The 22,500-nt window shown below is 40.2% G+C and overlaps 2 protein-coding genes across 2 annotated transcripts in view; both read left to right on the top strand.

Moving 5' to 3' along the window:
* The window catches only part of LOC308099733 (actin-related protein 2/3 complex subunit 1A-A), an 18,799-nt gene extending 6,826 nt beyond the window's left edge, over positions 1-11,973 (top strand). The window contains exons 4-10 of the mRNA XM_080448480.1: positions 1,304-1,529; positions 2,688-2,795; positions 3,878-4,084; positions 7,710-7,785; positions 8,365-8,555; positions 10,546-10,636; positions 11,942-11,973. Of these exons, the coding sequence (XP_080304606.1) occupies positions 1,304-1,529; positions 2,688-2,795; positions 3,878-4,084; positions 7,710-7,785; positions 8,365-8,555; positions 10,546-10,636; positions 11,942-11,947 (905 nt within the window). The 3' untranslated portion in view covers positions 11,948-11,973. The remainder of the gene's footprint in view (positions 1-1,303; positions 1,530-2,687; positions 2,796-3,877; positions 4,085-7,709; positions 7,786-8,364; positions 8,556-10,545; positions 10,637-11,941) is intronic.
* Positions 11,974-19,258: 7,285 nt separating this feature from the next.
* LOC308099732 (WD repeat domain phosphoinositide-interacting protein 1-like) overlaps positions 19,259-22,500 on the top strand; it is a 60,328-nt gene continuing 57,086 nt past the window's right edge. The window contains exon 1 of the mRNA XM_080448478.1: positions 19,259-19,607. Within this exon, the coding sequence (XP_080304604.1) occupies positions 19,405-19,607 (203 nt within the window). The 5' untranslated portion in view covers positions 19,259-19,404. The remainder of the gene's footprint in view (positions 19,608-22,500) is intronic.

The following is a 22,500-nucleotide window of genomic DNA, read 5'->3' as shown; positions in this document are numbered from 1 at the left end:
TAGTCTGAAATGTTTTTGTTTTTGTCTAGTTTTAGTCGACTAAATATCATAAGATTGTAGTCGACTAAATCTACAGTTGATTTAGTCTACTAAAATGTATGTTGGCGGTGCCTTGATGGCGTCATAATGGCTGATTTTACACTTGTTTGCATGCTGATTATAGCAGATCTACAAGCTCACAACGCGTCGCAGTGTAGATCTGCTATTTTCAGAGCGCAACCAAACATAAAATAACTTGTCTTTTAGTTCTACTGGATCTCTTCTCCACTAGATCCCTCACTAACATTTTAGTCTAGTTTTTATTTGTTGACGAAGTTGTCAATATATTTAGTTTTATACTGTTAAGTCACTTACAGTAGTTGTTCTCAAACGTTTTCATGTCGAGGACCCCCAATTTGACACTTATTAGCCAACGGACCCCCATTTGAATAGACATGCGTGCCAGGGACCCCCATAAGAGAAGATTTTTTACAGCTCTAGCAGTGATTCTCAACCATTTTAATTACAAGGACCCCCAGTTTGACATGTATTAGAGGCTACGGACCCCCATTTAATGGCATTTCTATCTCTGGGACCCCAATTTATATTGTAAAATCAATGTTAATTTAACTCTGAGAGCGTACAAATGGAACCCTAACGGGTCCATTTGGTTACATTTGTATACTCTCTGAGTTACAGACCCTTAAGGGTCCATTTGGTTCCTAACTATCGACCATTTACTGTAGCTGGGGACCCCCTGAAACTCCCTCAAGGACCCCTAGGTGTCCCCGGCAGTGGTGTAAAGTAACTAAGTAAATTAACTCAAGTACTGTACTTAAGTTCAATGTTGAGGTATTTTGACTTTACTTGAGTTTTTCCATTTTTCAGTACTTTGACTTCTACTCCACTACATCTCAAAGGCAAATATTGTACTTTTACTCCTCTACAATTATTTGAAAACTTTAGTTACTAGTTACTTTGTAGATTAACCACTTAAGCCCTATATATATATATATTTCAGCCATTTGAAAATAGCAGATCTACAAGCTCACAATGCGTCGCACGCGACGCATTGTGACTTTTACTTGGAGACTTGAATTCATGGAGTTTTTTGTCTCATTTCTAAGCCAATAATTTGATGACCGGCAGCGGTTCCGGCAGCGGTTCCGGTTGGAGACACAAATAGTCTCCTTTGTATCTCCTACCGGAACCGCTGCCTACCGGTCCGCTGGTCCTTTTGTACAAAATGTGAGTGCTTTTTCCACCACTTGTGAATAACCCCGTCTACACATGTGATGAATAACACATCATCGTCTACACACAGGCATAGACTGGGCCGCGGAGACCAACCGCATCGTGACCTGTGCCTCGGACCGGAACGCCTACGTGTGGACCCTGAAGGACGGGGCGGAGTGGAAGCCCACGCTGGTGCTGGTCCGGATCAACCGGGCCGCCACGTGCGTCAAGTGGTCCCCGCAGGAGAACAAGTTCGCCCTGGGCAGCGGGGCGCGCATCATCTCCGTGTGCTACTTCGAGAAGGAGAACGACTGGTCAGTCCAAAATCTAGACCAGCATTAAGACCAGGGAAACGCATTCTGTTGTAAACCACTTTAACCATTATTGTATTATACTTTGGGGCTATTCAAAAATAGCAGATCTACAAGCTTGTAGCGGTGCCGCGCTACGAGATTGTAGTTTTTTTTTTAAATAGTGAAAATCTGTGCAAATCTTTGAATTTATATATTTTTTTAAGCGACATTTTTTAACTCAAATCTTTGCTTCTGGGGGCGGGATCCCTGGAACAAAATATTTTCAGATGGGGTTCCGCGGCCAAATACATATAATTTTGGGTGGTCCTTGACATGAAAAGGTTTGAGAACCACTGATATTATTATAGTGACATACGTTTTTTTCTAAAAACTGTTAGGATTTAGAAGACATTTGTAGAATCCCCCCAGAAGCAAAGATTTGAGTTACAAACGAGTTACAAAAATATATACTCTTTGCAGAAGTACACGAGGAACGAATACATTTCGTTGGGAGTTTTGTGCAACTTAGTTCCCTGTTCGTCCCCCAGGGGTCATCAATGTGTCCGTATGTACACGGACAAACGTGTCCGTGGCTAGACTTGGCCTTGTCTGTGGCAAATGTTACATGTTTTAGTTTTTTACATTATTTTGATCATAAGACTCATTTACTGAATGTCTCAGTCTCCAGGTTTTCCTCAGAATATGCATGTCACTTATTTACTATGAAACTACAGTATGTATGACACATTAGGAGTCCACTGGTACTAGTGGTTCTCTAACCTTTTATATTCAAGGACCCCCATAACTCAGAGTGTACAAATGGAACCAAATGGACCCTATGGGTTCCAAACAAAAGGTTTGTGTGTTTCTGGTAATATCATTTTCCACAAATGTTTATGTCCGTGGCAAAGAACCACAAGCCAACATGGCGATGACACAAGATTATGAATCCCACCAACGTTTTAGGATATAGACCCGCCTTACCCGTCTGATTGGCTCCCTGGCAGCCGTGGCAGGCATAGTCTTACTGAGGTTTTAGGGTTAGGTTTAGGCATAGTTGCAAAAACGAGAACTGTCAATCACAGCGACTACTGGCCAATCACAGCGGGTTCTGCCTAGAACTGAAGTGGGCTCCATAACAATGCGGTGAATGACCCCTGTGTTCCCCTCTCCTGTCAGGTGGCTCAGTAAGCACATCAAGAAGGCCATCCGGTCCACGGTGCTCAGTCTGAACTGGCATCCCAACAACGTCCTGCTGGCTGCGGGGTCCGCCGACTTCCACTGCAGGTGAGACCAGTGGTGGGGAAAAGTACTACATCTTTTTTTTTTTTTACTTAAAGGTAGGGTAAGTGATATTTTTTGGTTAAAACAAAAAGTATTTTGTTAAAAGGTTAAAATATTATATTCTGATAGTAATCATTGCTATAGAGTGTTTGTTCAGTAACAGGAGTCTCCCTGTCTCTCCAGCTCTTTAATAAACAGAAAATACATTTTTCGGTAGGTGTCAAAATCTCAGCCAATCAGGAGAAAGTACCCATTTTTAAGCTTAATTTGTATAGTGTTCCAGTTAAAATTTTGTCTGCTCATTTCTTAGTGTCATCACTTCCAATTTCACTTGTTTAATCTATATCCTGATTGAGTTCTCTGTCCTGGTTGGATAAAATTGGAAATGAAACTACAAAAAAAAAAAAAAAAACTACAAAATACATTTTCTGTTTTATAAAGAGCTGGAGAGACATGGAGACTCTTTATATGGACAGGACACTCTATAGTAACGAGCACTATCAGAACATAGACCCATTTTGCAATTATTTGAATAATTGCAAATCACTTACCCTACCTTTAAGTAAAAGTATCGAGACTGCAATAAAGAAATACAAGTAAAAAGTCCACAGAATTCAAAATTTACTTGAGTAAAAAGTACAAAAGTATTGGTATCAAAATGTACTTAAAGTACCAAAAGTAGAAAGTACTCATTATGCAGAATGTCCCATTTCACAAGTTTTCCAAATGTTTACAAGTCCTTTCAAAATAGCCGATCTACAAGCTCACAATGCGTCGCATTGTGAGCTTGTAGATCGGCTATTTTCCAATGGCCGAAATGCATATAGGGCTGAAGTGGGTATTTGTGTGATAATAATCCAAATCTACAAAGTAACTAGTAACTAAAGTTTTCAAATAATTGTAGTGGAGTAAAAGTACAATATTTGCCTCTGAGATGTAGTGGAGTAGAAGTTAAAAGTACTGAAAATTGGAAGTACTCCAGTGAAGTAAAAGTACCTAAATTTTTTTACTTTAAGTACAGTACTTGAGTAAATGTACTCTGTTACTTTACAAAGTAAATACGTGTCCGTGTCCTCTTCCTCCAGGATCTTCTCGGCGTACATCAAGGACATCGAGGACAAGCCCGGGCCGACGCCCTGGGGTGCTAAGATGCCGTTCGGGGAGGTGCTGCTGGAGCAGAGCGACTGTGGGGGGTGGGTGCACAGCGTCTCCTTCTCCCCCAGCGGGGACCAGCTGGCCTGGGTGGCTCACAACAGCAGCATCAGTGTGGCCGACGCCACCCAGGGGAAAGAGTGAGTACTGCAACCAAAAGGCACATTTTATAAGTCACTTTAATCCATTAACCCATTGAGACCTGAGGCGATTTTTTTCCCCTAAATCCTAACAGTTATTTGAAAAATATCCCTTTTTTTTTTCTCTAAGATTTTTCACCGAGTGCCGCGCTATGAGCTTGTAGATCTGCTATTTTTGAATAGCCAAAGTGACACAGATGTGTACCATCTTAATGGGTTAAGACCAGGAAACGCGTCTGTGTGTCATTTTAAGATTTCTCTGTCTATTAAAAAAATAGCAGATCTACAAGCTCATAGCGCTGCATTCGGTGCTGCGCTATGAGCTTGTAGATCTGCTGTTTTCAGAGCGCAACACCCGAGCCCAACCAAACATAAAATGACTTGTCTTTTAGTTCTACTGGATCTCTTCTCCACTAGATCCCTCACTGACATTTTAGTCTAGTTTTTATTTGTTGACGAAATTGTCAATATATTTAGTCTTAGTTTTACTCATCGTAGCTTAGTTTTTATTTAGTTTTCGTCAGTGAAAAAATAGCAGATCTACAAGCTCACAGCGCGTCTCTTCCCCCCCGGGGAGCTTGTATATCTGCTATTTTTGAATAGCCAACGCTAAAAAAAAGTCACTCTTACTGCAGACCTTCGTTCTCCACCTTCATAGTTCATGTATAAAAAGCACTTCATACATAAATGCTCAGGAATAACAAGCTTCAGAACTATATTGTGTTCATTCATCCTGATTCAGTCTCATGTCAGCTTTCATATGATTTTGACTTCACAACCACTGATATCCATTCACAACACATGTCAGTGTGAACTAAAACACTTATGAGGGTCTCAGGCTGCAATACAAAATGGTAGAAGCAGTAAAAGCAGACAACGAGACAAGTCCTGACTGGCTCCCAAAAAATGTAGGTAAATGCCAGAGTGGTGGAAAAAGTACTCAAATTCTTTACTTAAGTAAAAGTACCAATACTGCAATATAGAAATACTCCGTTACAAGTAAAACTCCAGAATTAAAAATATACTTGAGTAAAAGTACAAAAGTATTGGTATCAAAATGTACTTAAAGTACCAAAAGTAAAAGTACTAAATATTTGAAAATAGCGGATCTACAAGCTCACAACGCGTCGTGAGCTTGTAGATCGGCTATTTTCAAATAGCGTAGGTATAAAATAGGGCTAAAGTGGTTAATGTGTGTTTCATTATATCATAGTTTATATCTGAAAAGTAACTAGTAACTAAAGTTTTCAAGTATATGTAGTGGAGTAAAAGTACAATATTTGCCTCTGAGATGTAGTGGAGTAGAAGTAAATTTATTGGAAATTGGAAATTCTCAAGTAAAGTACAAATACCTCAAAATTGTACTTAAGTACAGTACTTAAGTAAATGTACTTGGTTACTTTCCGCCACTTAAATGCTAACGTTTTATGAGTTGTGCGAGTCATAAAGGACAAAGGAATGCAATAATTATAATAAAGTGGTGTTATATGATGACCCGTGCCAGGTGTTGTTTTGTATTGTTGTCTGTGCGCTACACAGATGAGAGCTATCGTTTACTTACTGTAGTTCAGTTGTAAACCAAACATTACAGTATAATCCTATGACGCAGCATTCAAACATCAGTACAAGCTGTACTGTAAATATGAAGTGGTTAATGGATGGTGTGACTTCTGAGGACTTGTTGATCTAATAACATACATGGTTGCTAACGGGGGGAGGACAGGTTTGCCGTGTCTCTCCCCATGGAGAGATGTGTTTATATATAGACAACATTTAATCACTTTTCCACTAGCTTAACAACTATCATTTGGTTGCATTTCAATCATTTCACTGACTGCTAACATTGATTGATTGATTGAATTTATTTAGCAGTTTGCAAACAAATAGCACAGGAAAGTACAGTTCAATACAAGGTCTGTTGAGAGGATTTTAAACCCAAGAAAGCCTTTCCCATTGGGGTCCTTTGTACTCAATTCATCGAAACATTTCCCCTTTTTTTTTACCCTTACCAAACACATACCCTTTTAGAGCGGTTTGGAAGCAGAGTAGAGATTCACACTCCTTTACGACTGCTGGTCGGGCGTTCCACATTTTGGTGGCATAGCAGGAGTACGAATTTAACCCCTTGTTTGAGCCAAATCTGGGTTGGACGTGATCAGAGCTACCTCTGGTGTTGTGATTGTGGACTTGATTGACGTTTCTGAAGTACTTTGACAGGTACATGGGTATCTTAACGTTGTGGTGTATCTTGTAGACCAGGCCCATTGCAAGGTGCTGTACTCTGTCCTCAACCCTGAGCCATCCCACCCTAGCAAAGGGAGCAGGCCGTTAGATGAGTTGTATGTTTAAGGCCAACAAGTAGCCTTACCGGTTTGTTTTGGGATGTCTGGAGCCTTGTTTTTAAGGCCTTAGTGGTGTTGTGGTACAATGAGGAGCATGCATAGTCAAAGTAACCTTGGATGAGAGCTCCTGTTAGAGTCCTCAAAGTATTCTTTACTGACCAGAGAGGAAATCCTACACAAAAATCTTGTTCTTTGGTTGACTCTTTTGATTACTCTAGTTGCCATTTCATCACTGGAAAGGTTTGCCTCTAAATAAAGTGATAAAGTCAACAAGAAACCTTCGTCTGACTTACACCATATAAAAGCATTACGACTTCAAGGACACCATTCAGCAGAAAAGTGTGTGTGTGTGTGTGTGTGCGTGCGTGCGCGCGTGTTTTAAGCGATGTACATGTAACCTACATTTTGCATGAACATCCACTGAAAACTCACACAATGATTTAGTCACATTATGAACGCTAAATCCAGTTATGAAACTCTGCTACTGTATTTGAATTTCTTATACAGTACAAATTCAGAGTTTATGAACATTTTCCATGTTTTGTACATTTATCACAATGCATGATGATGCAGAGTAACGTTTTTCTATTCAGATTCTCTTCTCGTCATGCCTTCTCATGAACAATGGTTCTTCTCAATAGGGTTGATTTTGACAGCAAATTTTGATTCAGTTTTAGTCAGTCTTTTGAATCAAATTCCATTTAGTTTGAGTCTTATTTTAGTCATCTGAAATGTTTTAGTTTTAGTCGACTAAATATCATAAGATTATAGTCGACTAAAATGTGTGTCGGCGGTGCCTTGATGCCGTCGTAATGGCTGATCTTACACTTGGTTGCGCTCTGAAAATAGCAGATCTACAAGCTCACAACGCGTCGCGCTGCGACAAGTTGTGAGCTTGTAGATCTGCTATTTTCAGAGCGCAACACCCGAGCGCAACCAACCATAAAATGACTTGTCTTTTAGTTCTACTGGATCTCTTCTCCACTAGATCCCTCACTAACATTTTAGTCTAGTTCTTATTTGTTGACGAAATTGTCAATACATTTAGTCTTAGTTTTACTCATCGTAGCTTAGTTTTTATCTAGTTTTCGTCAGTGAAAAAAGGTAGTTGACGAAACATTTTCGTCATAGTTGTAGACGACAAAATCAACACTGCTTCTCAACTGGTGTTTCCATGGAAACCAGACTTCCTGAAGCGCCGGTTTGAGAGACAAACCGGTTGGTTCTGCTGATGACCTCATAACGTTGACCTCTGACCTTTGTGTGTGTGTGTGTGTGTTCAGGGTAACCCAGCTGACCAATGACCGGCTGCCTCTGGTCAGCGTGCTCTATGTGAGCCCCACGGAGATAGTGGCTGCGGTAAGAGTGTGTGTGTGTGTGTGTGTGTGTGTGTGTGTGTGTGTGTGTGTGTGTGGGCCAAATGTTCCCAAAGATATAGTCAAATTTGAGAAATAGACATTTTGAGGACAATTTTCCTCGTCCTCACAAAATAAAGGGCTGTTTCTATGGTTCAAATATAATTTATATACATATTTAGGCTTACAAGTAGGAACGTATTGGGGTTAGTATTTGTCATTTAGAGGTTAGGTTTAGGGGTTAGAGTTATGTCTGATTGTACTGATGCAGGCGGCTGCATCAGTACAACACACAACTAAGTAGGCTCCAGGGCTAACCCATTAAGACCGGGAAGGCATTTTAGATTTCTGTGTCTATTCAAAAAAAAAAATTCCACAATTGTTTTAAAAAAAATAGCAGATCTACAAGCTCATAGCGTGACACTCGGTGCCGCGCTATGAGCTTGTATATCTGCTATTTTTTTTAAAACAATTGTGGAATTTTTTAACTAATCTTCGAATATATAAAGCGAGATCTTTTTACTCCGATCTGTAAAATAAATAAAAAGAGGTTAAGCTTTATACTGCTGGTCTCCTCTTTCAGGGCCATGACTGCTGTCCGTACCAGTTCTCCTACCAGGGTCCTGACGCGCTGCAGTTTGTGAAGAAGCTGGACGTCCCCAAGCAGACCTCCAAGACCAGCATGTCAGCCATGCAGCACTTCCGCAACCTGGACAAGAGAGCCGGGGATGAGGAGGGCAACGAGCTGGGCACCCTGCACCAGAACAGCATCACGTAAGAAGAACAACAACACTGCTGCTGCTGCTTCTCAAACGTTTGACTCTTTGAACGCCATCGGCGCGTTTTCCAGTCAATTGCTACTTAATCCACCCACGCCGTCGATGCGTTAGTGGACGCGCTGATGTAGCCTTTGCATTGTTTAATCGCCGATCGCGCTGTTTCTCTGTGAAGTCCGTCACGGGCAGTGGTGGAAAAATGTACTTAAAGTACCAAAAGTAAAAGTACTCATTATGGCACAATGTCCCATTTCAAGTTTTCAAATGTAAAAAAATCTTTTGAAAATAGCAGATCTACAAGCTCACAATGCGTCGCATTGTGAGCTTGTAGATCGGCTATTTTCAAATAGCCAAAATGTATATAGGGCTGAAGTGGTTACAGTATGTTTTGTAATATTAATAAAAATCTACAAAGTAACTAGTAACTAAAGTTTTCAAATAAATGTAGTGGAGTAAAAGTATTGGAAATACTCAAGTAAAGTACAAATACTCAAAGTTGTACTCAAGTACAATACTTAAGTTAATCTACTTAGTTACTTTCCACCACTGGATCATGGGTTCCCTTTGCACTCACTCCCCACTCAACCGGATGCTAAATTAGCGGGTTCCGTTTCCGGTTCTCGGTTTTTATCTTGAAAAATGTTTATCGTCGTTGTGTTTACCAACGATCTGAAACCCCATCATAATCTAAGCTAAGCTAAGATGGGACGCTAAATAGGAACGCAACAAACGGATATGACGTCTATACAGCCTGTTTGGAGGGGGTCGAGAGAGAGAGAGAGCGGAGGGACAGAGAAAACACTTAACTCTTTGAGTGCCGGTCGATCTGTCGTGTTTGTTTATAAACACAGCCAGACAATGTCGGTGCGCCACGATAAACAAGCCACGATAAACAAGGAAGTGCAGTGGATCAAATATAATCACTTCTCGGTCATTGCATCGTCTATTTCTCTCTTCAAATGTTTTCAAAAACATTCTTGAGAGCAACGTTTAGTTGTAAATGACATTGTTTGTTTGTTTACACGGCTGTCATGTTGGATACAGCATAAAACCAAGCAGCGCAGGTTGACATGAGCAGGTGTTCTGAGTCTCTGATTAGACAGCGGTCTGTTATTGAGCTCATCGGTCATTATCCAGAAATAATGACCGATGATTGACCAATCAGAATCAAGCATTCAACCAAGCCGTGTAATAAGTGCTTATAATGTCACCAAAGTCACGCATCCAATAAGCTTTGAACTTGAGCAGATTTGACCTTCCGTTCCAGATAGATAAAGTTCACTTTGAGCTTCATCCAACACATCCACTGACATTTCCATCTGCCTTACCGTTCGGCCGCTAGGGACAGTTGAATTATTATTTTTTCACGTAACCCTCGGCTCGGCTCGGCCCGACTAAGCAGCGTACATTTTCGGCCCGGCTGGTGGCTCATCATATAGGCTATATTACAGATGCGTTGCAGTTGTCTAATAGTGTCGTATTTCACACATTAAACCAGGTCATCGTATTCTAACTCGAGCGTGATTCTACAGCTCACACGCAACCCTGCATGTGTGCTTGTTTCATTCAGAATCACTGTGACTTGTCTTTACCTTGATGTGTGTCTAATAACTCATTGTGTAACCGTTGTGTTGTAACAGCCAGCTGTGTGTTGTGTCTGTTGTGTTGTAACAGTCAGCTGTGTGTTGTGTCTGTTGTGTTGTAACAGTGTGTAACTATTGTGTTGTAACAGCCAGCTGTGTGTTGTGTCTGTTGTGTTGTAACAGTGTGTAACTGTTGTGTTGTAACAGTGTGTAACTGTTGTGTTGTAACAGCCAGCTGTGTGTTGTGTCTGTTGTGTTGTAACAGCCAGCTGTGTGTTGTGTCTGTTGTGTTGTAACAGTGTGTAACTGTTGTGTTGTAACAGCCAGCTGTGTGTTGTGTCTGTTGTGTTGTAACAGTGTGTAACTGTTGTGTTGTAACAGTGTGTAACTGTTGTGTTGTAACAGCCAGCTGTGTGTCGTCTCTGGAGAGAGGGACAAGGTGGAACAGTACAGCAGCGTGGGTCTGGATGGAGCCATGGTGATGTGGGAGTTTAAGGTACCGTGTTCTATTGTGTATGTCATACATGGGCAACTGGCGGCCCGGGGGCCACATACTTAGTGTGGTGGGGGCGCGCCCTAAACCTAAACTTATTTCTAACCTTATCCTCAGTAAAAAAATAAAAATAAACACAAGAACCGCTGGTCCGTGAAAACAAATGGGGGTGGGAGTGTTTTGGGGCGAGCCTTCCGGTTACCGTTTGTACTGTGTCTCGTTTCTCTGTGCGTTAGTTAGTGTGACCTTTGACCTTTCAAGCTGCAACCCCTAACTTACAAGTTACAATTCAGACGTTTAGCAGACACTCTCTATCCAGAGCGACTTACAGTAAGCAAGGTAAACCTAATCAAATGCATAGAGACAGTGTAGTGTCTCAGTAACCTAGGATCACAGTTACACCAAGAACCTACAGTAGCATCAGTCTAAACAATATAATATCCAAAACAACAAAATCTGTACAAAACTATAGAAACTACAAGATGCCAGGTAAACAAATGAACAGTTTTACTTAAGTAAAAGTATAGCAATACAACAATATAAAAATACTCTTGTTACAAGTCATCATGTATCAACATACTCTACCACTAGTGAAAATAGCCGATCTACAAGCTCACAACGCGCCGCAAGCTTGTAGATCGGCTATTTTCACTAGTTTGGGTCACGAGGAGACATCAGATTGTTTTTAACCATTATTTTATACTTTGGCTATTCAAAAATAGCAGATCTGCATTTTAAATCGTGAAAACTTGTTCAAATCTTTGAATATATGTTTTAAAAGCGAACATTCTTAACTTGCTTCTGGGGGGTCCCTGGAACAACATATTTTGAGGTATTTTGGGGTCTGCAGCCAAATACATGTCATTTTGGGTGGTCCCTGACATGAAGAGGTTTGAGAACCACTGATATAACAGCAACATAAGTGTTTTTCAAAAAACAGTTTTGAATCCCCCCAGAAGCAAAGATATGTGTTACAAATGTTCGCTTAAAAAAAATATACAGTATATATTCAAAGATTTGCATACATTTTCACGATAAAAAAATAAAAAGATAGCAGATCTACAAGCTCATAGCGCGGCACTCGCCGCGCTATGAGCTTGTAGATCTGCCATTTTTGAATAGTTCCCTGTCTTAATGGGTTGATACTCATCTCATTCATGTGATTATAATTTATAAACCATTATTAGTTGTGTCTATGATGAGTGGGGATCTGTTCTGTTTTACTGCCTGTCTAAAACCCTGTGTAACGTTCTTATTTTGCAGCACTGAGACGTGTCTAAAACCCTGTGTAACGTTCTTATTTTGCAGCACTGAGACGTTTCAAGTCGTCCATCCTTCGGGGGGAAAAAAAGACGTGTGCCTCAACATCTTGGTCTGAATAAAGCAGTTCCTAGTTTAACCCATTCAGTCCTGGAACGGGAACGCATCTGTGTCATTTTGGATCGCTTTGGGCTATTCAAAAATAGCAGATATACAAGCTCATAGCACGGCACCGAGTGAGGCGCTATCAACTTGTAGATCTGCTATTTTTCTTTGAAAAAAAATTGTAAATGTGTGCAAATCTTTTGAATATATATGAAAAAAGTTCACTGATATTATAGCAACTTTAGTTTTTTTTACTGTTAGGATTTAGAAGACATTTGTAGAATCCTCCCAGAAGCAAAGACTTGAGTTATTTTTTTTTAATATATACTAGATTTTTCAACAACAAAAAAATAGCAGATCTCAGAGTGCCGCGCTACGAGCTTATATATCTGCTATTGTTGAATATGCCAAAGTATAAAATAATGGTTACAGCTATAAACATCTGAAATGACACAGTATGCGTTCTCGGATTGAATGAGATAATTATGCAACTTTCATTTACATCTTGTGTAAAAATAAATATTGTCCATGCTGTTACCAATCTCTGTTTCTGTTCGGTTGAAAGGTCAGCAAATATGCCTTGTGATGTCCGCCAATAAATGAATGTTTAAAAACAATAAATAGTTCTAATAGAGCCTTCGGGTCCAAACTGTTGGGCATGCAGCTACTGAGGAAGGTTTGGCTGAAACGCACAGTGAACGTGTTGGATTTGATGTTTACAACATGTTTGTTTTTTCTGTACAAGGTGTATAAGAAAAAATGAATGTGTTGAGTGTGGATGAAAAATAAAGTAACTTTCTACAGGCCAGACAAGCCTCCTTTCTTCCTTCCTTTTAGTTTGCTCTTCACATTTACAACATGGTTGTACGTCTGTTATATGAAACACATGTGTTTCGTGTTTGTCAAACGCACAACAATCAGTGGTGTAAAGTAACTAAGTACATTTACTCAAGTACTGTATTTAAGTACACTTTGGAGGTATTTTGACTTTACCGCAGAATTTCCAATTTTCTGTATTATTACTTCTACTCCACTACATCTCAGAGGCAAATATTGTACTTACTCCACTACAATTATTTGAAAACTTTAGTTACTTTGTAGAGACACTAACCACTTCAGCCCTAAATACATTTCGGCCATTTGAAAATAGCAGATCTACAAGCTCACAATGCGTCGCCATGCGACGCATATAATTCAGTTAGGCTTAAACATAAGGAGTTTAAGTGAATGTTGGAATTATAATTACACACTTAGAATAATTTCTAATTTCTAAAATCGAAGATCTACAAGTGAAAAGCTTGCCTTTTGGCGGCCGGGGGTCCCCGGTCCACGGGGGTCAACGGGGGGCTCCTTATAAACTTATGTTTATAAGGAGCCCTTATAAACTCCTTATGTTTAAGCCTAACTGAATTATAAATTTATGGATTTGTATATAAATTAATTGCATATTTTTGGACAACTTGTGCATTTAATTTGTCTGCAATACTTTGCCACGCTTTCTCCCTGGATCTATATTTATTGCGGCTGTGTTTCCTCTCTTGCTTATTATACATTTTACTTCCTTGTATGATTCCATGAGCTGCTGCAGTGCTGCTGTTCAGCCACAGAGAAGAACGCCGCTCTGGTTTTGGGCTCCATGATTGGTCAAGTTCAAGGATTCTGCTATCGACTTTCATGGTCTTTTATAGGAATATGTGAACTCACATTCAGCCTGGTTTAACGATCCTGGCTCGACAAACCTCTCCTTCTCAGCCCGGCTTGGCGTTCGTGGAACTGAATAAACCAGGCTGAACAGTGCAGGCTTGTCAAACCTGGATTTGCCTTTCAAACCAGGATAATTTAATTCCGCTTTCGTGGAATAGACAGGTGACACACACACACACACACACACACACACACACACACACACACACACACACACACACACACACACACACACACACACACACACACACACGCACGTATGTATGTATACACATCAAATCTAAAACAGGCTAGAAGCTAAGTATACACTTTGGCAATAACATCACATTTTTGGGAGTGGCTGCTGAGAGGACATTTAAACTGGTCTACATCATGCTAAGACTGTGTAAAGAAAGACTAGTGTTGTTAGTATAGCCTGCCCTACTCTATTGATCAACTTCAATGTATAGTATTTATTGAAGTGAGCCAAGGGTTTCTGTGCTGGAGAGGAAAATGACCTCCGCCCATTTCAGTAGTCTGGGATGGCTAAGAGTGGAGGAGAGAGTATCTCTCCTCTCACTGGCCCTCATTTATCAACGCGGTGCAGCCCAAATAATGGGCGTAGGGCGAGATCACTGCACCTTTCGGCATTTATCAATATATCCCGACGTGGGCTTCATCCTACCATACGCTGAGTACCAAACTCTTTCTCATTGGCTTTTGATGTCTTTGGTCGTATTCTGGTCCTTCTTCATGTCGTAAAATCGGGGCGTTTTGAGAATATTTAAGGGCGTGTTATTTAAATGACGCTAGGTTCCAGCCGTGACATTTATCAAGGCTGGGACCAAATGTAGGTTCGGATCAGCTGTGTAGGATTCGTTGATAAATGTGACTTCGACTTTGGTGTACGGCCGAATATATGGAAAAATATAAGCCGGTTTATACGCTGCGTTGATAAATGAGGGCCACTGTGTCTGGTCTTCAAGATCCTAGAACGGGCAACTGGCGGCCCGGGGGCCACATGCGGCCCCCACCTTCACTTAATGCGGCCCACAGGTTAATATCGGAACACTCATATATCATTGATTTCAGCTGTTATGATTCCAAACATGCAAACATGACCCACTTTAATTACATCAGTCTATAATGACCAGTATTAAAATTCTACTGTCTTCTTTTTATGTCCAATGTATTTGTATTTATGTTCATAGTATAACTAAATGCACTTTTCAGGATTCCAATTCAAAAGTAGCAAAAATAGCGCGTTTTAAGATTGTAGATCGGCTATTTTTGCTACTTTTGTGTGACGTAGAATGGCGAACAGTGAGTGTGTAAATATAGTGGCCCTCTACATCATCAAGGTTGCATCACCCCTGTTCTAGATGCTTCTGTCCAATACTTGCTGGATTACCTGCCCAGAGTGAGGGATGCTCACAGGTACTCAACCAGGGGGAGTTGTTAGGATCTGGTTCCCCCTCGTTTCGGGACGCTTATCACGCAGCCACTATAGGGCATAGCAGTGGCGGCCATTTTCTGGTTCCACTTCAAAATAGTCAAGATTTAAAAAGGACCTCAAATCATGGCTCCATCTTAACACCAAGTTAGACCCCTACCCCGGATAGCCCCCTCTGTTTTTGGATTCTTCCCTCAGGGCACCTTCCTTTACTTGTTGTTACGACCCCCTGTCTAGGGTAGGGGAGGTGACATAATAATGGAGGACAAAGTCGCTTTCAAAAATGAATTGATTTTATTTTCCTTTTTTTGTGCAGAGATTTCAAGCTCTTTTTGTCTTTTTTTCATAAGTGCCAAAAACTTCAGGGTGTCGGTTTACATTTGCAAAATGTCTACCTAATAAAGAAAATTACCCCCTAACCTAAACCTAACAAAAGAAAAATATACAATACTAAACTTACTTTCCTAACTAAAGAATCAACAGAAACAAGGAAGTGGTTAAACCAAATAAAAAGGACCAAACACCCCTACAAGGCAAGTGAACAGATTAATACAATAATGAATGAAATAGGCAAATATATACAAAGTAACTAACTCAATAATACAGGTCAGAAAACAACAGGTTCAACTATAAGATAACTAAAGGTCAAACAAAGTAACTGAAGGACAAAGGAACAAACAAACAGGCTACATGGGTTCGGGAAGACAGAGGGATTGAATCTCTGCTTGCTCTTTCAAATGAGAGCGACCAGTCCCCCCATGACAGTCAGGGCAGAATGAGCTTTTGTAGGTGAGCTTCAGAGAACAGCCAACCCTGGCTTGGGCGGAGACAAAGGGACGACGAATGGGCGCAGGGGAACAGGGCCAGAGGCTGGACCTGTCAATCTGGACAGCTGGAAGTCAATCACTCACTCACTCATACCAGCACCACACCCAGACTCAGACTCACAGCTTCCACCACCACTCATGACCTTATATGGAACATAGAAAACAATATAACACAAGCCACAAATAATCCCACAATATTCCAAAGCATCATAATTACCTAAATAAACCAAATACAAATATATAATAATAAATACAAATACGGCTGGCCGTAACACTTGTCCTATATGTACTGCTGTATATATAAGGATCAAATCTTTGTTTCATAGTTGTATGTGCAGTGTGTTTGTGTGTTGATATATGTCTCAAGGTGGATCACAATGGAAACAAGTTTTGGCTTTTTTGTACGTCCACGTTGGCTTTTATTAATGGATGACACTGTAGTGACTTGTTTTAAATTGCCAATAAAGTGTTCTATCTATCTATGATGATGATGATGATGATGATGATGCTTAAAAATACATATGTATGTATTCAAAGGTTTGCATACGTTTTCAAAATGTTTCAAAAATAGCAGATCTACAAGCTCGCTATGAGCTTGTAGATCTGCTATTTTTGAATGGCCAAAGTATAAACGGTTAAAATTATTGTGATGCTAAATTAACACATTTTGCTGGGGACCCCTGGAAGTAAATGTACTTAGTTACTTTACACCACTGGTGGTTGTAACTCCCTCTCTCTATGGCTCTGGCAGCACAGCTTTCCGAGCAGAGCAAGGCTCGATGCCGAGTGTTAGTCTAGGACCTGGCTAAGATATGTATGCACTTAATTTAGGAGAGAATATCTCAACTGTTCTTGGCTAATATGACCCCAGGGAACAACTTAGGAACTGTGACTAATTCTCTATCCGGGACGAAATACCCGAAAATGACCACTCCCTTTTTAAAATGACCATAACCGGTGCACTACTTCCAACATGGCTCTATCTGCTAAATCGTTGGAGCTACAGATTTACTGAGATGCTCCAAATGTTCAGAATACTTATGTTTAGGGAAACATAGTAAAGTGTAAAATGTCTAATTTGATATTTGACAGAACAGCTAAAAAAAACGTATTACAGTTCAGGGCCATAGGGATATTTTTGCGCAAATCAATCTAAGAGCACCACATTTGTCCCAGATGTAACCCAGGGCATGCTCTAATGATTTAGCAAGGGCGCCGAGCCAGCGACCTTCAGGGTCATCATAGTGGCCAAATCCAATATGGCCGCCACCTGACAACGTTTTTGGCTATAACATTTGAACCATATTTTGAGCTATGAATGCAAACCTGGTGTCTAAATCATGTTTTTTGACAATTAGAAACATGTTTTAATGCTTATCTTTATGATTTAATCTATCTAGAGGACACTAATTTGATTATCACAAATATGACCACTATGTTATGAAACAACCAATGTATATTACGATGTAATTTTATTGAAACAAGAATGATTTAACAGTAGAACTAATTCCTATGATGATGATAGGCCTACAGCTACAGCTAATACAGTATGTTCAACAATGCTCAGCATAAAATGTACGTGTACCTATGTGCGTGCGTGCGTGTGTGTGTGTGTGCAGTATGTATCAGTTATTGCAGAGCTGTTCTGTTGTTGTAGTAACACCAAGACACATTCCTAGCAACGATTTGTTGTTTAGCAATTCACTTTTCTGATTCTAATTTGAACATATTGTTCAAATTCCATACACCTTTGACTATTATGATAATTCACTTTATGCTGAGCATTAATGTGCATACTGTACTGGCTGTTGCTGTATCCTTTGGATTCTATAGTCATATTAAGTTGTTTCGATAAAATTACATTGTTTTCTCCAGTTTGATCTTAACTCATTCCTACAACTACTGTATACACTCAATCTGGATGAAACTTTGTTACATAACATGTTTGGTATAGTGGCCATATTTGTAATAAGCAAGTCAGAGTGCTCTAGATGGATTCAATCATAAATATGAGCATTCCAATGTGTTTCTAATGCTCAAAAAGCATAAAGTAGACACCAAGTTTGCCAAAAATGACAAAGATTAAGGTAAGTGAAACAAATTTGCAAAACTAATATTTCTTTGAAATAGGCAAAATAGAGGTCCAGTCACACCCAGTCATAAAGATAAGCATTCCAACATGTTTCTAATTGTCAAAAAACATGATTTAGACATCAAGTTTGCTCAATTATAGCTCATCTGGTTCAAAAGCTTTAGCCAAAACCTTTTTCAGGTGGTGGCCATATTGGATTGGCCACAATGATGACCCAGATCATTGCTGGCTCAGGTACCCTTGCTAAATCATTAGAACATGTCCTGGGTTACATCAATTTAGGTGCTTCTTCTAGACTGATTCACACAAAATTATTCCTAAAGCCCTGGACTGTAATATGTTGGCAGTTTCTTTTGCGTAGCTGTTCTGTCAGAAAATATCAAATTCGAAATATTACACTTTACTATGTTTCCCTAAACATAAGTATTCTGAACATTTTGAGCACGTCAGTAAATCTGTAGCTCCAACGGTTTAGCAGATAGAGCCATGTTGGACGTAGTGCACCGGTTATGGTCATTTTAAAAAGGGCGTGGTCATTTTCGGGTATTTCGTCCCGGATAGAGAATTAGTCACAGTTCCTAAGTTGTTCCCTGGGGTCATATTAGCCAAGAACAGTTGAGATATTCTCTCCTAAATTAAGTGCATACATATCTTAGCCAGGTCCTCTACTATGTAGAAGAGAGAGTAACGTCACGCTTTGATCTCGCCGCAAAGCGGGGGCCGCTACGGGCTACAGTTCCAAACATTGGAACTATCTCATTGAGTTAGACAGAGCACTTCCGCATTCCACTCTTACGATGGGAGTCAACGCTAGACCGTCATAACTCTCTTATACGGCTCTGGAGCGCACAGGCAGCGTGATGTAACACGAGAGTTACTACACTAGCTCTATCCCAATGAGATAGTTCCAAATATGTTAGGAACTATTACAGCCCAACGGCGGCCCGCTTTGAGGCGAGATCAACGCGTGTCCTAACTCTCTCTCTCTATGGCTCTGGGCAGCACAGCTTTCCGTCCAGCCAATGGCAAGGCAGAGCAGGCTCGATGACGTCAGAGCCGTCAGCTGTTCTCTTGTTGTGCTTCAGACAGAGCTTCTCTCCTCCAACACCAAAACAACACTTTTTAACCGCCGTTTTAGACTCGTTTATCCAGGGGGTCCGCGGCCCACCCACCCCCCCTCAGGTGGTCCTTCACATTGTCCGTGCGTGGTCCCCCCCCCCCAGATCACTGGGATCCTCCTGGTCCCTCTGAAACAACCCGAACCGCACAGACATCACCGAGCCGAGAGGCTGGGCCGATCCCAGGGCAGGGCCTCCGATCCGGGGCGGAGGGAGGAGGAGAGGCCGCTGGGATGGAAGACACGGGAGAGGAGGGAGCCGAGGGTCCTGGCGGACCACCGGGACCGTCCGGACCGGCGGGACTGGCGGGACCGGGACCGCCACCACCACCACCGGAGGGACCCCCCGGGGTGTCCGGGACCACGACCACCACCACCGGGGGTCCGGGGGGAGGAGGAGGGCTGGGCTGCCCCGCCTCCTTCAACCAGGACTCCACGTAAGAGACTTTCTGCTGTTGTTCTGCCTAGCTCCATAAAGAACCTCTCACTCCTCTATACAGCTCCGAGATGAGGTTCTATGTCGTTACCTTCCAGAATCGGGTGAACGTCCGCCAAGGCTCCGCTGTTTACCCTTTTGTATACGTCGTATCCCAAAACTAATGGTAGATTCCAAGCCGCACGGATGTTTAAAGTTTGGTTCGGCGCATAATATTTTAGGAACGGAGCGAAACTACCCGTTTAAATTGCTTATTTAGTCAGCCTGTGGCCATGTTTCCCATTCAACCCGGAAAACCCCCCTACGTCCGCTGCCAGTACTGCTCCCGGTTTGGCTACAATGGGAAACATGGCCACAGGCTGACTGAATAAGCAATTTAAACGGGTAGTTTCGCTCCGTTCCTAAAATATTATGCTCCGGACCAAACTTTAAACATCCGTGCGGCTTGGAATCTACCATTAGTTTTGGGATACGACGTATACAAAAGGGTAAACAGCGGAGCCTTGGCGGACGTTCACCCGATTCTGGAAGGTAACGACATAGAACCTCATCTCGGAGCTGTATAGCGGAGTGAGAGGTTCTTTATGGAGCTATTCTGCTAACAGCTGTTTCCACAGCGTTGCCAGGTCTGGTGAGAGACATTAAGCAGTGGTAAAAGTTTAAAGTATCAATACTGCCGTGTAGAAATACTCCGTTACACTTACAAGCAGTGGTGGAAAGTAACTAAGTACATTTACTCAAGTACTGTACTTAAGTACAATTTTGAGGTATTTATACTTTACTTGAGTATTTCCAATTCCCAATACTTTTACTTCTACTCCACTACATCTCAGAGCCAAATATTGTACTTTTACTCCACTACATTTATTTGAAAACTTTAGTTACTAGTTACTTTTCAGATATAAATTATGATATAATGAAACATACATTAACCACTTTAACCCTATTTTATACCTAGGCTATTTGAACATAGCAGATCTACAAGCTCACAACGCGTCGCATCGCGACGCGTTGTGAGCTTGTAGATCTGCTATTTTCAAATATTTAGTACTTTTACTTTTGGTACTTTAAGTACATTTTGATGCCTATACTTTTGTACTTTTACTCAAGTAAATTTTTTATTCTGGACTTTTACTTTTAACAGAGTATTTTTATATTGCAGTATTGGTAATTTTACTTAAGTAAAGAATTTGAGTACTTTTTCCACCACTGCTTACAAGTTAAACGTAAGGTATTAAAAATGTACTTGAGTAAAAGCAAAAGCAAAAGTAAAAGTATATCAAAAAAATGTACCTAAAGTACCAAATGTAAAAGTACTCATTGTGCAGAATGTCTCCATTTCACAAGTTCAAAATGTATAAAAAATATTTTGAAAATTGCTGATCTACAAGCTCACAACACAATGCGTCGCATTTGATGTTTTTCAAATTTCTATTTGAAAAAACATCTTGGGGAAAAAAACGTGGAATATTTTGAAGATTTTTGAAACATGTCTAACAACACAAATATGGTCATAAAACCCTTTCAGATGGGGGTTAGCTCCCTAGCTAACAAGTATATTCATTTGGGGGTCCATGACATGAAAATGTTTGAGAACCACTGGGTAAAATAATTTAAAAAATTTGAAACAAGCCCAAATAATCAACTACACTAGAAACAAACGAGCCCAAAAAACCGCAACTATTCCAATATTTACAGGTTATAAAAATAAGCCCCGAAGTCGCTTATTATAAGCGGACATGGCAACGCTGGCTGTTTCCTTCCTGACCGTAATTACACTGCCTCTGGATGTAAACACACACAATATAATATAATATTATAATTAATATAATATAATATAATTACACTGCCTCTGGATGTAAACACACACAATATAATATAATATTATAATTAATATAATATAATATAATTACACCGCCTCTTGTAAACACACACAATATAATATAATATTATAATTAATATAATTACACTGCCTCTGGATGTAAACACACACAATATAATATAATATAATATAATTACACTGCCTACATAAACAACAGACACAGAGCTCTAAGGCTTTATGATTTAAATATATAAACAACAGACACAGAGCTCTAAGGCTTTATGATTTAAATATATAAACAACTGACATAGAGCTCCAAGGCTTTATGATTTAAATATATAAACAACAGACACAGAGCTATAAGGCTTTATGATTTAAATATATAAACAACAGACACAGAGCTCTATAAGGCTTTATAATTTAAATATATAAACAACAGACACAGAGCTCTATAAGGCTTTATGATTTAAAACAGCCGCCTGAGGAGGAATATAATAAGCTACTGTTATAATAATGAAGGTTAATTTGCATAGTAAACATTCTAATTCCTGCTCTGTTACTCACTGGTGACCAGAGTTGAGCCAGTATCTATCTGCATACATATGGGATTATTTACATATACCACACTACTGTACCAGTGTTGATTTTGACAGCAATTTTTTTCATAGTTTTAGTCATAGTCTTTTGAATCAAATTCCATTTAGTTTTAGTCATATTTTAGTCATCTGAAATGTTTTAGTTTTTGTCTAGTTTCAGTCGACTAAATATCTTAAGATTATATAGTCAACTAAATCTACAGTCGATTTAGTCGACTAAAATGTTTGTTGGCGGTGCCTTGATGGCGTCGTAACGGCTGATCTTACACTTGGTTCTATTGCTGACAATAGCAGATCTACAATCTCACAACTTTGTTGTGAGCTTGTAGATCGGCTATTTTCAGAGCGCAACACCCGAGCACAACCAAACATAAAAATGACTTGTCTTTGACTTTGAACTTGCCATGCAGCAAAAGAAAAAGCTAGGTTTTGTAGTCAATGAGACAGAACTGCCGTACTTTATGCTTACGTGTGGT

Source organism: Gymnoscopelus braueri (assembly GCF_963280865.1).
Source record: "Gymnoscopelus braueri genome assembly, chromosome: 13".
NCBI lineage: Eukaryota > Metazoa > Chordata > Actinopteri > Myctophiformes > Myctophidae > Gymnoscopelus > Gymnoscopelus braueri.
The sequence above is the reverse complement of the archived record's forward strand: the minus strand, read 5'-3'. Positions and strand labels throughout refer to the sequence as shown.